Source organism: Salminus brasiliensis, chromosome 9 (assembly GCF_030463535.1).
Source record: "Salminus brasiliensis chromosome 9, fSalBra1.hap2, whole genome shotgun sequence".
NCBI classification, from domain to species: domain Eukaryota; kingdom Metazoa; phylum Chordata; class Actinopteri; order Characiformes; family Bryconidae; genus Salminus; species Salminus brasiliensis.
In genome coordinates, this window is record NC_132886.1 from 22,991,315 (window position 1) to 23,008,441 (window position 17,127).

The 17,127-nt window shown below is 42.0% G+C and overlaps 1 protein-coding gene across 1 annotated transcript; it reads right to left on the reverse strand.

The window, feature by feature from the left end:
* Nucleotides 1–726: 726 nt before the first annotated feature.
* On the reverse strand, nucleotides 727–16,998 carry ntn4 (netrin 4). The gene is made up of 10 exons (XM_072686859.1): nucleotides 16,531–16,998; nucleotides 14,525–15,000; nucleotides 12,816–13,085; nucleotides 9,614–9,740; nucleotides 8,546–8,731; nucleotides 4,024–4,213; nucleotides 3,464–3,531; nucleotides 3,242–3,310; nucleotides 2,375–2,548; nucleotides 727–2,007 (listed from the first exon to the last, which is right to left on the reverse strand). Exons 1-10 carry the CDS (start codon nucleotides 16,598–16,600, stop codon nucleotides 1,874–1,876), a joined length of 1,764 nt encoding a protein of 587 aa, XP_072542960.1. The 5' UTR covers nucleotides 16,601–16,998; the 3' UTR covers nucleotides 727–1,873.
* Between the last annotated feature and the right edge of the window lie 129 nt (nucleotides 16,999–17,127).

Genomic DNA, 17,127 nt, shown 5'->3' on the forward strand with positions numbered 1-17,127 from the left:
AGTGCAGAAGCCAACTGTGATGCTGTTGGTTTACATAACCAAAACTGTGTTATTATTGTTTCAGGAACAAGCTGACAGAAACATGTTCTGTATGGATATGGATACCATATCTATAAATAAAGACTAGATTAGATCATAAATGCAGGCCTCAGCTTCCAGGGTCCCCCGTGGACCGCATTTATGCCCCCACCAATGTCAAAACCAAACCTACGCCTTTGATCAAATGTATGAAGCAGCTGGTGTAATGTAAAAACAAGTCTTCCCCATGGCACACTGGGCATCAGTTCCGTGACCAGGCAAGCACGTCACACAATGCCAGTAAAAATCTACCTGTGTGACATGATTCAAATGGAAGTCGAATAAGGAAGTCAACCAAATACCTGCCAAAATCCATATAGAGTAGACCAACCAGGTCATGATAGAAATGCTTCTCCATGTCCTGGCCTTCATGGTTACATATTAAAAGTCATGTCTCATTTATATTTGCATAATCATATAAACAAATATAAACAAACTAACTCCTGCTGAATGCACTCAAACCTCTACCTATGAAATTTAGAGGTATTAAATTCTTGCACTGTTGGGCCTGACACTTCTGCTCCAAATGTAATAATAGAATAGAAATTGTGGCTTTAATTAAACACATTGTGCCTTTAACATTCAAATATGGCAAAAAAAACACACAAATTTCCAGTTGGATTTAATTTACATTTACATTTAAGGCATTTAGCAGATGCTCTTATCCAGAGCGACTTACAAAAGTGCTTCACTGTTTATCAGAAAATACCCTTAGCTAGTTTGTAAAGGCTGGAATCCGAATGATACCTCTAAGCTTAGATACTACTAATAGATAATACAAAAGTCAGTATGGAGACCACAATACTTGACATACACAAAGTACTCTTGGAAGAGATGGGTCTTCAGTCAGCGTTTGAAGACAGTGAGCGATTCTGCCACCACTGTTCAATCCACCACTTCGGTGACAGGACAGAAAAAGCCTGGATGCTTGTCTGCCATAGATCTTAAAGGACGGCAGGTCAAGCCGAGACGTACTTGAAGCTTGAAGGGTTCTTGGTACAGATCTGCTTTTGACCATTGCCATCAAATACGGAGAGGCTGGTCCATTTTTGGCTTTCTTGGCCTTTTATTTAAAGCAAAACAGTCTCTGAGATTATATTTCAGGGTAGATGGATATACAGTATCTAACGAGTTACTCTTATGGCTTTCTTCTTGTCTGTTTTAGCCATCCTCATTTTTTCTTTTCCTTTTATCAAAATAGAAATATTTTTAATATATGTACAACCAGCATATTATATACAAATCTATCAGTGGATACAAAATATCACATATACATTACAATACTATGTACACACAGCAGATATACACTCTGTACAATATAGCAGTAGTTCAAACTGCTTTATCTTTCGGTCTCAGGCTCTCGTTCATAAACACACGTATATACACAGTAAATTCACATCATCAGGTTTCAGCTGACCATTGACCATGTGCAGAAGCCTTTAACTCTGAAGGTTGAATCCAGTGTCCAGTCCTGGATTTTGTAATATAAGATAGATAACTGGTCTGATTGGCTCCTGAGTGACATGCCTACTAAGTGATTCCAAAATCCAGGCCCGGATTCATAGCCCAGAGCTGAAGACTTCTGAGAGTAACATGTTTAAGGCAAGAGAATCAGTCCTATCTGCAGAGGGACGGTTTAGCTGCGGGTTCTTAATTCCAATCAAGCAGAAGAACACTTAACCCAAGTGTTTAATCAGCTGATTTACTGTAGTTACACGAGGTGCTCCTGCATGACTCCCGTCTGGTCACCTCTATTCTAGGGATCCACCCTGTGTCTCTTTTGCTTTCTTCTTTCTCAGATGCACTCAGTATGCAGCTGAAGTACTTTGTGGCTGAGGCTGGATTTCCATGGTTTCACTAAACTTTTTGTGTTGACCAGAAGACGACCTTTTCTTATATCCTTGTGTCCAGCAACAAGATACACCACCCCTATAGCAAGAGAGGAACAAATACAGTAGACATTTAGTCCGTTATCTGTCTTTATAATAGACTGTGCGCTCCTACATCAGTACAAATTCTGGCACCTTTACCTTCTACAAAATGACCCATAAAAAAAAAAAACATTGTTTTATTAATTCTGTAATACTGTTAAATATTCCATCACATTCTGTGGTAAAAGGGTGTTTTTACTGACTTTCTTTGGTGTGTGTGTGTGTGTGTGTGTGTGTGAAACCTGCAACACTCAGCCCTACAGACAGCCTGTGATAAAATGATACTACCCCACCACCCCGTTACACTGTGCACTGTACATCATCTCGATACATCATCCTGTTAGTGAGTGTGTTACTATGCTCACCTGGGTACAGTACAGGGCAGGTACAGCCTCGTGAGGTCCAGGATTCTGGATACAGAGTAAGAGTTCCTCCCGTGAGCCTGAGGGGGGAGCTGCTCCACAGCACCTTCAGAACCTTCACATCCACCTCTGCATGAGAACCCTTATCATGTGCTGCTAACACTCTCACCTTTAAAGCTGCAAACACAAACAGATTAGTTGTATTCCTTTAAACTGTCCCCATAACCTAAACGTTCTTGATCAGCTAAGACATGTTTGGTGTCTAAAGTTTGTTTCTTTAGCTTTGTAAAAAAAGTACACACCGAATTGAGGTTTTCAAGAAAGCTCCTAGTACAAGTTTTCAGCTATTTCACACACTCGTAGCAGTTTTTATAAGTAACAGTAAGTCATAATGTGTCAGAAAACACACACGCAAGTTTGCCTGACATTGTTTAACAGTTTAAAGTATGTGATCAGTTTGCATGATGGTCATTGGTGTTTACATGTTCGCTACATTAGTAGCTCTAGTGCTACTAATGATGCAGACTTTAGTCTTGGGCGGATCAATTCATTTTTGCCAAACAATTCCTTTAAGCTGTTAAATAGTGCTCCCCTAATGTTCCCTCCTTGTCCATGTCATTCAGTAATTCTCTGTTTAGTCACATTGGGTCATGCTTATGTGGTGGTAATTCACTAGAACACAACCGCAGGTCTGAACTATCCTCATGCTTGCCTGAACAGGGATGGCCGTAGCTGAAGCCAAATCATCTCATTCAGTGGGAGATGGTTTGTCCGTAATGCACTGGGCATTATGTTATAAAAAAATAAGTGCAAGAGAGTGTGCTGTGTGTTGTAGTGAGCCAGAGCCTGCAGGAAAGTGCTGGTACTAACCATAAGAATATTTCCTAGTGCAGAAGAGTTTGCTGTTTCCAAGGGATTGTTGTTTACATACACATTTCTCTGCAGAGAGGGAAAAAAACACTGATGATCACTTTGGCTGTCAGTTTATAGCCGTTGTCAAGACAATCTGAAAACATGACATGACATTTAAGTGGCACATAACCCTATCCAAACAAATCAATCAAACCAACTGTTGGGTAATAAGTTAGTTACCTGGAAAGGTTAGGGCAGAGAATAGTTCTTCCACTCGAAACAAAGTGTTGTTTTGTTCGACATCTGGCCTGCAAGCACAGGTTTTCTAAATGTTAAAATTTGCATTGTTGGATTAATACACATCAGCACAGTATTATAAGTTGACCTATACCTGAATTACGTAACTTTTTTTGCCATGAAATAACAGCTTCAAACTCACTGTGATTCTCCATTGACTATAACAGGGAGAATAGCATCTCTATCAATGCTATTCCAGGCTTGGCACACTGCTAATTGCATTCTTCTACAGGCAGGACATTGCCTTAGTCCACATGCTTCTTTCACTTTCAGTGATGGTTCTGTATCTCTCAGCTCGTCCAAAAATGCATGTGAACAGCGTGTCCTTTAGGGGTGGCTCAAAATACATATTCGACATCTGACTGTAGAGGGATCCCAGGAACAAGTAATACCAATTCTCTCATAATGCTACTTTCATTAGTAGTGGTCTTCAGTTTTAAAGATTCACACTATTTGTTTGCCTTTTTCTTTTATAACTCTCACAAACACACACAATCACTCACCCCGTCATGCAGTCTCCAGTGTACGGATCACAGTCACCTGCACAGCGACAGGGTCTGCAGCCATAGTCACTAAAACCCCAGTATCCAGGCAAGCACTGGTCACAAAGTGGGCTAGCCACGCCTGGCTTACAGGTGCAATTACCATTACTGGGGTCACAGTTTACAGCACCGAGTCGGTGGCACACACACGCTGTAATGAAACAAGATAAAATAAAATATTAATAATAATAAAAAAAAACATTGAAATTAGAAAAAGAAATTGAATAACATTCAAACCAGAGATAGTGGTTTTTCATTACAGTGTTCATTAATGCATTTCCAAAACTCTCTTAATGGGAGTCTGGTTGTTATGAAATTACAAACTTTTCGGAGGCCCCGCCTCCCAATCTAACATTCTTAAAATACCATCTCTACCTTTTTCACACAAAGTACAAAATTCTTTGCAACCCTCCAAGCCTCTCATTTCTGGCACCATTTATCACAGAAGGCACTGGCTTCCTTCTACTCCAGCCCAAAAATCCTCTGAATTCTCCCACTTTCTTACACTCTTGTCCCAAATCACCATAAATACCAGGAAGGCATGGTCCGAACTAGTCAATTTATAGTCATCCTCCAACTCCAGGAGAAATCCGGAACCAAGCTTTGTTTTTCAGTCTAGCTCATAAGAAATCTACTACCTTCTAGGACAGTAGAACAACTTTCTTCACAATGAGAAATTCTCATTTACCTTAATTTTTGTTTACTTACATTCGTTCTAATGTGATCTGAAGTTTTTACAAGCAAAATGTCATGCCTATGTCTCTGTCTGGCCTCACCATGTGCTCTCAGAGCACATGGCTCTGTTTGGTCTGTTTGTTTGTCAGTCCTAGCCCCGCCTGTTTGTCAGTGTTCCCACCTGTGCCTCCTCACTAGCCACACCCCCTTGTTAGTCCCAGGTGTTCCTCGTGTGTCCCTGTGTGTAAGTACCCCTTTGTTTCAACCTTCCCTTGTCTGGTCTTGTGCATGTTCATGTGTTTACCTGTTCACGGTATGAACAGTTTGCGGTGTGTTAGTGTGGCCTGTTTGCTTGTGTCTTAGTTAAGTGTAGTTAAGTTTCAGTGTTTGTTTTCTTTGTAACCGGTTTGTTTTCTTTGTTAGTTTTAGTACTTGGCGGATTTGTTTGTTCTGTTTGTTTAGCTTGTTGCTTTTAGTGTTTGGATTATTTTCCCATTCTGTGATCCTTTTGTAGGCTGTTTGCTTTGTTTTGTTTTGAGTACATCCGCCTCCAAGCTCCAGATTTTAAATAATGTGCTTAGGTGACTACAACGTCTACACAGTACTGTAGATGTCTACACAGTACCCCACACCCATATCACATATACCTGCACACACAAATTCATACGAACGAATACTACACATACATTGATGTAGTCAAGACTACCACCTGTATCCAAGCCACCACTGGAACCAGGGTAAAAGTCCTGATTTTGTCAGATACTCTTACATAGGTCTTTTATTATTATTATTATATTTTTTTTTACATTTATTCTAAAACAAATATTAGCCAAACATACTGGCAGCCAATAAAATAAGTGTAATATGATCATTCTTCAGATCACTTGTTTGTGTCAGTTGTCTGGCAGACGAACACCAAAGAATGAGTCAACTCAGGGCCAAACTCTGACAGTGTTGCTTAGATGAAAGAAGGCAGTCTTAGGGAGTCATTTACAATGTGTGATTCAAGTGTGATCCAGGGTAACAGCAAGGTTCGTCATCTCGCGTTCATCTGTACTAACTTGTTTACCTTAAGGCAATGTTTTTGGGATGGCTTGCTTCCACAGCCTGGTATTGTTGACCAACACCTGTGCACTGCATCATGCAACAAGCTGCATGACCCAGAGTGACACCGTGGGTAACACCACTGGGATTCGATTTCCTAGACTGGGGATCCTTGTACTACATTCGCTCACCTTCATAACACTAAGCCTCTCTGATTGACATGTAAATGTATGATTCTTGTTACAACCTGAAATCCATTATCCCCTTATGGCTGCAAGTAATCCAGGACATAAGGCAGAAAAGCAGCCCCATGCCATTGAACTCCCTTCACCATGTTTCACAGTTGGGATGCGGTTCTAGTGTTGAAATGCTGCATCTCTAAACACAACAGAACACCATCTACACCCACTTTTGTCTACACTGTAGGATGTACAACGTTCCAGTAATGCGAGCTCTAAAGAACACCACTTCATTTGTAAACTGACTCTGGAACAATGCAGTTCTGAGTGTTTTTCCAAAATTCATATGCGCTCTCTTTTATCACAGGTTGGATAATACAGGTCTTGAACAGAATTGTGTCATTAAAAAAAATTAGACTGGTGTTCCCTGGGATTGGTTTTGGAGTCCCATCTCCCCGTCACATTTTCTTGTTCACCCTTCTCCTAGCACACCTGATCAAAGTCTTCTTCAAGGGCTTCTTAGCCCTTGAGCTAAAGTGCAGGGAAAACACTAAAATGTGCAAAGCAGGCGGTGCTCCAGGACCAGGGTTTGGAACCTGTGAAGTAGGCAACTAATTTAATGAGTTAATTCCTGAACTGTCTGGAACACCACTTCAGTTTACACTGTTTTGAAGGGGTCTTTATCATAGAGGATCACACATACTATTTCCATCAAACACTTTACTACATAGTAGGTGTGTAACACATAAGAAATGTGTGTGATGCTTGTTAAATCAGATCTATTTTATTCATTATTATGAATGTGAGGAGGATCCAGATCGGGGATCATGTAAAACTCAACTAATCCAATGTGTTAGCTGATCATGTACAAGGAAAACAGGGCGGGGGGTTAATCCTACTGAAATACACTATGCATTTTGAAAACGCTACAGGAACTGCAGTGTTTTACACTGTAATCTAACGTGTCAAAAGCTGCACTTGGATTCAGTAGAACAAACTGCCTCATTGTTCTTACAATATTAGGTCTCTGATCATTAACTAATCCCAATACTGTACTATGACCTCTCCCATTTAATTTTTTTAGGATTAATCTTTACATTTGACAGTTGATATTTTACATACTGTATTTCCAAGCATTAGAAAAAGTCAAATTGAGATTCTGTTTTTGAGCAGGTGTTTTAGTATCTAATGTAATTGATTTAATCCAAAAACACTGGACACTTCTTATATATTCACTGTCCCATTAAGTTTTAGTGGTTGTCGATGTCATATGATTGGTTCCCTATTAATGTAGGTTAGATTAATGTAGGGCAGTGCAGTTTATGCTCATTTCTAATTTTCTTGAACCGAGGTGTGATCTACTTTAAAGATAGTGAAGTGCAAAAGTACAGAAGTAACTGTGATGAGACCTAACCATTAAAATGCAGATTGAGACAAAGACTGCTCTTGAAAACTATAGCCATATCAGACAATACAAGAAGACCAGATATTAAGGATTAGCTCCTATATATATATTATAACTGCAGATGTCCCAGCCTAATCCAGTGGATAGGGATCAGAGCCAATCCAGGCATATTTAGGTGGTAATGGTCAAGATGAAACCTGATCCACTTTTGATTCTTTGTTTCTTTTTTGTCCTCCCTTCACCCCACTGTAGTAAAAAAATCATGAAAACATAAATGCTGGATTGAATTGGTATGGGCTAACACATCATTAAAGCACTCTGATCAGATTAGGGGGTAAAAGCACTGGATTGGGACATCCTCACTGGACATATACAGGCTCAGAAATACAATATCTGGCCTTAAAAGCACAAATGTTGCTCACTACCTGCAGAAAACACCAGAGGCAGCACAAGAACTGCAAACATTTTCACACACACTCAAGATCATGAAAGCCTGTGGTACATTATGTGTGTAAGAGAGGCCTCCGTGTACATAAACACACAGAAGAAAAACATTTTCCGAGCTGTCCAGATGAGATTGATGCGCCAGCTATGAAGTGAGGTATTGCAAGAGTAGTGTGTCAATGTATGTGATGATTAATCTGTCTGCTATCCCTTCACACACACACACATCTATTCGCAGCCAAAGGCCCATCAGTACTCTTGTTATTCTGCGTGTCTCAGCTCGTTATAAGAGCTATCAGCATTCCGAGCAGGAATAGTGCTCCATGCCAAACAGCCCTGTGTGTGTGTGTGCTAATATATTTGCAAAAAGGCAGAGTTCCTGAACTTTGACATCATACTGGCCAAACTCCACAAATAAATATTTAAACATGCAGACACACACACACATACACAGTCAGCACTGAATGGGTGTCAGAAACATAAAAAGGAGATCAAAGAAGGAAGTAGAGAAGAAAAAAAGGCAGATTTCTCTTAAAACCATTTAAGCAGCTTTTCCAAATCAGAGATTAACAGCTTTCGGCAGCTCCAACACACACACATACACTGCATCAACTACAGGAACATTTTTATGCATTCCTACACAACCACTCCGCCTTACTGCCATTAATCACAATAAAGTCAATAAGTTTTAAATATGTGTATCTGTGTGTGTCTGTGTGTGTGTGCAGTGTCTTACGTGTGCAGGAGTCCACGGCAGTCAGTGGTCTCTGAGGATGTCTGTAGAAGCCTCTCTGGCACTGCTGGCAGTGTCGCCCCTCTGTGTTGTGAATGCAGTGACACACACCCCCACTGCGCTGACCGGAGCGCAGCCACACACTCATGTCAAAGTGGCAGCTCTCTGCATGCTCGTTACACTTGCACTCTGTATATACAGACACATAATGTGCATACATAAACACACAAGTACAGCATATAGTGGCTAGCTTGAATGAGAACGCTTATGTCACGGAGAGAGACAGACAGACAGACAGACAGGAAAATAAAGAAAGAAACAGAGACAAGACAAAGTGTGTCTGAAGCGTAAGGAATGCTGCCTAATCTGACAGGATTCTGAGGCAGGGAGGCACCCAGTCATGTCTGAATCGAAGTTTAGTAATCAAGCCCCTTATTTAATTCGGCAAAAAATGCTAATGGATAATGACAACACAGCTAAACGCTCATGGCTAGCAGTGAACTGTCGATACCTTGGCAATGTCAGGACATATTGTCCCTTTGTGATTTGGTTACAGAGATCATCACTACACTGCCTTCTGAGACAGCGTGAACAGCAAGGCCTCAGGTTTGCTAGCTACCTCTAGTTTACGAAAGGGAAGTTGAAAGAAACAACTGAAAAAAGAGAAGAGTAAGAAAGACAAAATGAAACAAAGAAATTAAGAAGAACCTGAGTGAAAAATATAGAAAAGAGAAAGAACAGATGAATTAGAGAGAATGAAATCTAGAGAAAAAAAGTTTTAAAAAGGAAGTAAGACAGAAAGGAAGAAGTGAAAGAAAGAAAAACAGACCGGACAGGGAAGTGAATGAAGGACAGAGCCTCGGAAAGAGAGAGTGAAACAAAAAATTAAACAATTAGTCAAAGAAAGAGAGAAACAGAAGCCAAAGGGGTAAAACAGAGAAACAAAAGATCGAAAGATAACAGAAAAGAAAGAAAAGCAACAGAAAAGAGAGAGAAAGAGAGCTACAGACAATTCATTCAAAAAGTGTGTGTGTGAATGAGTGAGTGAGATGAATAAATTCAGAAACTCACTAACACACTGGTGAGCATCTCCAGCTAGGCTGTTGGCTGGTTTCCAGGGTCGGTCATTATAGAGACGATCACATCTCTCACAGTGGTCACCTGCCGTATGATGTCGACACACACACTTGCCGTGAACCTGAGAAACACACAATAAAATTAATCTGATCATCACTTCTGACCAATCCGAAAAGAGCCATCTGTGTGTTATTAAGGATAGAGCAACTGTACGCTCAGTATTCAGCTATTCACTTACTACTACTGTCCATCACCTGTTTATTAACTAATTACTACTACTGTCCATCACCTGCTTATTAACTAATTACTACTACTGCCCATCACCTGCTTATTAACTAATTACTACTACTGCCCATCACCTGCTTATGAACTAATTACTACTACTGTCATCACCTGCTTCTGAACTAATTACTACTACTGTCCATCACCTGCTTATTAACCATTTACTACTACTGTCCATCACCTGCTTATTAACCATTTACTACTACTGTCCATCACCTGCTTATTTACTAATTACTACTACTGTCCATCACCTGCTTATTTACTAATTACTAGTACTGTCCATCACCTGCTTATTTACTAATTACTACTACTGTCCATCACCTGCTTATTAACTAATTACTACTACTGTCCATCACCTGCTTATTGACTAATTACTACTACTGTCCATCACCTGCTTATTGTCCAACTACTCCTGTCATCACCTGCTTATTAACTAATTACTACTGTCCATCACCTGCTTATTAACTAATTACTACTGTCCATCACCTGCTTATTAACTAATTACTACTGTCCATCACCTGCTTATAGTCTAACTACTACTGTCCTATCTAATTATAATACACTGTCCTATGTAATGAGGAAATCTGCGTACTATCATTACATCTGAAGGGACCTTTTGCACCCCTTCTTTCCTATATGGGGGCTGGAAAAATGTATTGCTTAATGGAAACCGTGTGTCCAATCAAAAATCTTATACAAGCCCACATCACACAATCAGACTGATGCATCTTTAGTTGGAACGGTGTTATCTTGAAAACTGCTGGATGGGTTATACAGCAAAAATATGCCAGGAAAAGATGATAAACCTAGTCTGAAGTACACAGGGCCAGCTCATCTGCCTGCTTACTAACAGGGGTGGAAGCAGGAGCGTGCAAGACAAACATAACATGCAGGGTAAATGAGGACAGAAAGGAAAGAGAAAGAGCGAGAGCGAGAGACAGAGCGAGAGACAGAGCGAGAGACAGAGCAAGAGAGAGAGCAAGAGAGAGAGCAAGAGAGAGAGCAAGAGAGACAGCAAGAGAGACAGCAAGAGAGAGAGCGACTTAACAGTGTTCCACAAAGTATCAAACGCTTAATACTTTTGCAGTACGTCAATTTATCAAGTCGGTCATCACAGAGCCAAACACATTTCTCACAGTGGTCACCTGCCATGTGATATTGGCACACTTCCAAATACTTTTAATAGTTTCAGTTCTAATTTTTTATTTGGTTTTCATTTTAAGACATTTTATTTAGTAACTACTACAGTGGTCTTTAAATGCTCTTTAGTAAAGCCAATGGTTCATGGTATCTTGGACAACTATCAGAATGCTAAAATTTTACTTTAAATATAGATACTTAGAAAAGGTTTCTATGTCCCACCATTATTTTGAAAAGCCTATGCCATGCCGGTGGGCCAAAAGTGTTTTTTTTACTAAAGAGCACCAGTTTGTACAGACGTCCCTTTAGTTACTGAGTAATACACCCTAGTGTGTCATAAGCCTTGGAGTGTTAAGGAGTTAAACTAGTATGATAACTTATGTCATTTATGGAAGAAGGACTAAAGTGTGGGCCCACATGCAGACCTGTAGGGTCAAATAAGTCAGATGTTTCATAGTGATAAAAGTGTAATCCAGACCCCATTTCCAATGATGACACACCACTGGCACTGCAATTTAGTCCCAGACTAGACTGCAATTTCAAGTCCCAGACTCTAGATTTAAAAGGTGCCACAGAAGGTTTCCCAGTCGCACAGAAGGCATGCGACATTGGTCAGGTGAACAATGTCCAGATGTAGCATGTAGGCATTCATAAACGTATGGTTTGGTCTCAGGACAAAACAAGCTGCTTTTTCTTTTTATAGTGGGCCCATGAATAATCGGAGGCTTAGGCATGGTGCCAATTGATTCACGTTTATCTAAAGGCTCATCTCCACAAAGATACCCTGCTGACCCCCGGGTTCATCGTTATACGGATGAAAATAACAAACACACACACATACCACATTCCTTGCTAATCCAAACAATCCTGCATCGGTTGTGTGTGTGTGTGTGTGTGTGTGTGTGTGTGTGTGTTTGAGTGAAAGTGCGGATAGACAGGATTTGTACGCATCCTTATCTGGATGCCTAGGATGTGAGTGTGTGCTCATATAAGTGTGTTTCCGTGTGTTTGTGTTTTGTCTGGACTTTCATTTCAAATGGTCTGACCCTTCCTGTGCACACTGCTTGCATGTATGTAAGTGCATGTGTGTGTGTGTGTGTCACTAATTGCCGTTACCGTCTGATTACAGACAGCAAACAACAGGAGGGTGGGATTAAGGGAAAGTGGCATGCAATTAGGCCCTTTCTGTTCTCTCTGCACTTTTTCCTCTGCGCCTGCGACCCCGACGTGCCTCCCTCCTTGCCTCCTTCATGTTTGCCTCTCCTATCTGTCATGTAATCTCAGCCCTGCTATCAAGCGTCTGGGTTTACAGTAATGTCACCGCAGAGGGGGGCACGCTGCATAACAAACTGCTTACACTGCTTCTGTAATCCACAGAGTCAAACAGGAAGAGAGGGAAAGGCAGAAGAGGTCTGAGAGTGCAAGAGAAACACCCAAGTGGAGGCAAACAGCACAAAACATCAGAATGCAGTCTTTCAGAACAGTGAACACACTTTCTCATTAAATGCGGGTTAGTCATTCATGAGCAAACACTTACAATTCGCTTACACAGCGCTTACATTTATTTAGCACTGCTAGCTTACTCGCTGTTTCCTGCAATATGCTAACCTATCTTTAAATGATCATCATGTCCAGCGCCAATCTTACGTCTGATTGAATCCAGACAGAAATTCAGGTCAAAGTACTACATTGTGTTAAACAGCCATTCTCTGGGCCTTCTTGCACAGAGAAGGAATTTAAGATTTTGTACACTGTGTGCATTTGGAACCCTCACCACATGGTGGGCACGATGCCGTGTGGGTCGGTAGCCACTGGCAGGCATGCACTGGTCCGAATGGCCATGGCACAAGCAGGCCCCCTTCAGAATCAGGTCGTAGATTGCATAGGGGGCGGTGGGGAGGCTGGCACCGCCCTCTTTCTGCTGACACGGGCACTGCTGGGGCTTCAGGAGGCGCACTCGCAGGTTGGTAATACCCAGCTGGACACGGGCCACTGTGCTGTAGGGCTCTAACGTGTCCCAGGGTGTGAGAGCACGGTAAATGACCTACAGATACACAAAATGCAGTCACAAACAAAAGAAATGAGACGATGTATGTATTAGAGGGCAGAGCGATTTGATGGCTTTAAAGATTTATTTCATATGACTTGTAATTATAATTCATATATAATCATATCAGCTAAACCATAGATCAATATAAAATAATTTTAATCGATCTTGGCGTCAGCATACACTTACTGAGCACTTCCTAAAGAACACTATACCAATACCAGGTAGGGCTTTCCTTTGCTCTCAAAGCAGCCTCGAATCTTCATGCCATGGATTTTACAAGATGTTGACTGCATTCCTTTAACATTCTGGTCACGCAGTTTCTGCTGATTTTTCACCGCCTTTATTCATGCTGCAAATATCCTGTTCTACCACATGTTGCATTGGAACTGGGAAAATCACTGAAGAACACTGAGCTTACTGGCATGTTCATAAAACATTTGCATTGTGATGTGTGACATTATTATGCTGGAGGCAGCCATTAGAAGATGGGAAATTTGTGTCCATGTAAGAAAGTATCAGCAACGTGGTCAGCAACAACCAGCAACATCACTTTCACCAGCATGAATTGTTGACACTAGGATGGCACTATACCACTTTTTTCATTTCCAATACTGATACCAATAATGCAACCTTGAGTATTTGCCGATACAGACAGCAATCCGATACATACCCCCCTCCCCCTTGACCCCTAGATACATCTTGTGTGATTGTTTAATCACCTAATAATTCCAAAGAATTGAAGTAACACTCAGTCACATATGCCATGTTATTTTCAGGAGATTCTAGGCTACCTAAAGTTGTCTAAATTTGAGATGTAAATATTAACAGAGTTCAGATATTTGTACCAAATTGCTCAAGTTTACTTCACATCTGCATTTGAATCTCCTGAGATATAAAGCCTAGGATACCAGCATATAAGCTTAAACCATGCATTTACATTATAGTTTAGAGTAATAGATTTTTTTTTTTACTCCAACATCCGATCCAGTGAGTTTGGCCAGTTACAGACCCAGAATGGCAAATCTCTAGTTGACACAAGGCAGGTTGAGTTCATAGATTAATACTGTTTGTACCAGATTCTGATCCAGCCAACTGTGTGTCATTCTCATCTCTTATCAACAAGGCATTTCCATCCACAGAACAGCCACTGACTGGGCGTGTCTACGTTACAGCCCCATTCTGAGTAAACTACGGAGACTCTAATGCTGAAAATCTAGAAGTACTCAAACCAGCCTGTCTGCAACCAACAATCATACCACACTCAATCACTTAACAATCACATTTATTGGTATATAATTTGATATTGGTTACTCTTACAAATCTCATTTACAGCAAGAAGTTCTTTAAATTAAAAGTTTCCTCAAAGGTCTTTTAGGGACCCAACAGTTAACAGTTAAGTTTGGTTCTATTTGGCACGTTTATTTTCACCTTACCTCTCCGCCGCTGCACGGCCGAACTGATGAGTACTTCTCCGTGCATCCGTGGCCATCCTCCACCCCAAACTGCCTGCTGCAGTTTTGGGCGTATAGGCGCAGCGTGCTCCACGTCTGGCCAAAATCTTGCGAGCGTTCCAGCACCATGGCGGCCGGACGGGGCGAGCGAAAGATAATGATCAAGTGAGTGAAGTAAAACTCTGCCTCCAGATCTAACTGCAGAATCTCTGTGGCAACACCTTGGGCAGACTGCCACCATGTTGGCGGGCGCCTGAAGGGCGAGTCTGTCATCGCACTGGGCGGGTGAGCCAGTTCAGTCACTGCCGGGTCACACACCCCGCACTGTGGCACACAGCTCCCTTCATCGTAGTTACAGAAGTGCTCAAGTGAGGTGGAGCCACAGTGGGTGTCGGTGCGCAGGTGCCTCCCCACAGCCAGGTTACCCATGCGAGGATTACATACTCGATTCTCACAGCCTGATATACACACATACAAACACATACAACATAACACATGCATGAATAAGAACAGCATTTACTGCAATGCATCTCAAACTTGGTGCTGGAGTGGCCCCGCTCGGTAACACACCCACTTCAACCTAGCTCATTAAAAAGGTAAAGGTATTTGTCACTGTACTAGGTACAGCGAAATGTGTCCTCAACATTTAACCCATCTATGGTAGTAAACACACACACACACACACACACTAGTGAATTAGGGGCAGTGAGTACACACATACCCAGAGCGGTGGGCAGAGAGGGTAAGCAGAGTAAGGGTAAAGGGCCTTGCTCAAGGGCCCAACAGTGGCAGCTTGCCAAGCCTGGGAATCGAACCCACAACCCTGTTATCAATAGCCTGGCGCTCTATCCGCTGAGCCACCACTGCCCCCATTAGTCTGGTCAGGTGTGCTAGAGCAGGGAAGGGACACTCCAGGGAAGGGACACTCCAGGGAAGGGACACTCCAGGACCAATAGTAGTTCTGGGAGATTGTTTAAACCATAATATGAACCCACTATAACAGTGCTTTTTAGCTTTAATGGCATGTATGATATTCTAACCTGTAGTAATTTTCCTATGAGATTTTAGTGTTCGTGCATGAGATATTCAGTAGCGATACGCTCGAATGGGAATTGATGTCAATGCCGACGCTGATTAAGGATGTGCATGAGTAATTGAATGTGCAGGTGTTGTTTTTGTAGTGTGTAAAATCTCAGACTATAGTGCATCTCAAAGACTGGGGACAGGCAAAAAAATAAATAAATAAGATGGACAAACAGCTCTTGAATATGTAACAAAGCCCCTAAAAAGCCCCTCAGAGTCTACCCCAACACCTCCTGCAAATACAAAGTAAAGAGCAAACCCCTCAGGCACACACAGGGAGGCCTACATTTTGCCTGTAAATGTGCGGTAAATGTGTGATATCTTACACTGCATATGCAGTGATGTGCAAAACATACAGAAACAATCCCAAACTGTTTATTAACTCATTATACTCTGTATGTTACAGCGTCGTAACTCTCATAACTACATTACTGCTACTTTTAACATCAACTTCATAGGGCCAAAAATAGAAGCATGTGGGACTCCACAAAATAATCAAGTTGTTTATTCATTTCATGCTAATGTTAGAGTGGAGGTGTGGAGGACAAAGACACTTGTACTCAGGTGGTCTTCCTCCCTGTGTGCATCCCCAGGCTCCAGGACCTGGCAGTAAACTGCAGTGCATGTTAGTTGCAAGGTGGGATGAATGGTTTTAAAGAGTTTAGAATAATAATAAGTAATAATAAGTTAATATGTGCTGGTGTTAATCAGCTACTGATAGACATTGCTTAGATACTAGTGTGTCCAAATTCCAGAAGGAATACGTTTGTGTGTGTGTGTGTGTGTGTGTGGTGTATGCGCGCGCGCGCCCCGTGTGTGCTTAAGTGCGTGGGTCACAAAGCTATTCTCCCTCTCGAGCGCACCTGCACCACTTCTGAACACAATTTAAGCACAGCAGCACTGACCTGAACGCACCAGCTCCGGACCCACGAGCTGGCACACGAGCACAAAAAGCACCGTCCATCGCTCCATCATTCCCTCGTCCGGGTCTCCAGCTAAAGCGTATCCGTATCTGTAAGCTACCCTTTAAAAACAAGCGCCAGGCTGCGCCAGAACTGCTCAAACGGCAAGTAGAAGCACGACCACATGAGCGTGGGGCGGCCAGGTGCAGCTCACTCCCAGCACTGACGAACACGCGCCGCTCACCTGCGGAGCTGCAGCAGCCATTTGGCCATTTGTTTACGGTCCCACTCTCTCTCACTCTCTCTCACTCTCTCTCTCTCACTCTCTCTCACTCTCTCTCTCTCTCTTTCTCTCTCTCTTTGTAGTTTCAGTCTTTCATTTCCGCCTCTCTCTCTCTCTCTCTCTCTCTCTCTCTCTCTCTCTCTCTCTCAGACAGGCACTGACACACGCGCGCGCCTCCACACAGCAGCTGAAACCTCTTCTGCGAAGTTCTGTGAGTTTCTGCCTGAGTGACAGGACTGCGACTGTGAACTTAGGCCCCGCCCCCTGCACGCAGTGGCGTTTCACTCCGACTTAAAGGGCCCATATCATACATTAGT

Excerpts from the sequence above, each read along its gene's own strand:
- ntn4 (XM_072686859.1), bottom strand. The coding sequence starts at position 16,600 with ATGATGGAGCGATGGACGGTGCTTTTTGTGCTCGTGTGCCAGCTCGTG. Across the intron at positions 8,732-9,613 it reads AGATGCTCACCAGTGTGTTA|AGTGCAAGTGTAACGAGCAT; the intron begins GTGAGTTTCTGA and ends CTGTATATACAG. Across the intron at positions 3,311-3,463 it reads CTCTGCCCTAACCTTTCCAG|AGAAATGTGTATGTAAACAA; the intron begins GTAACTAACTTA and ends CCCTCTCTGCAG.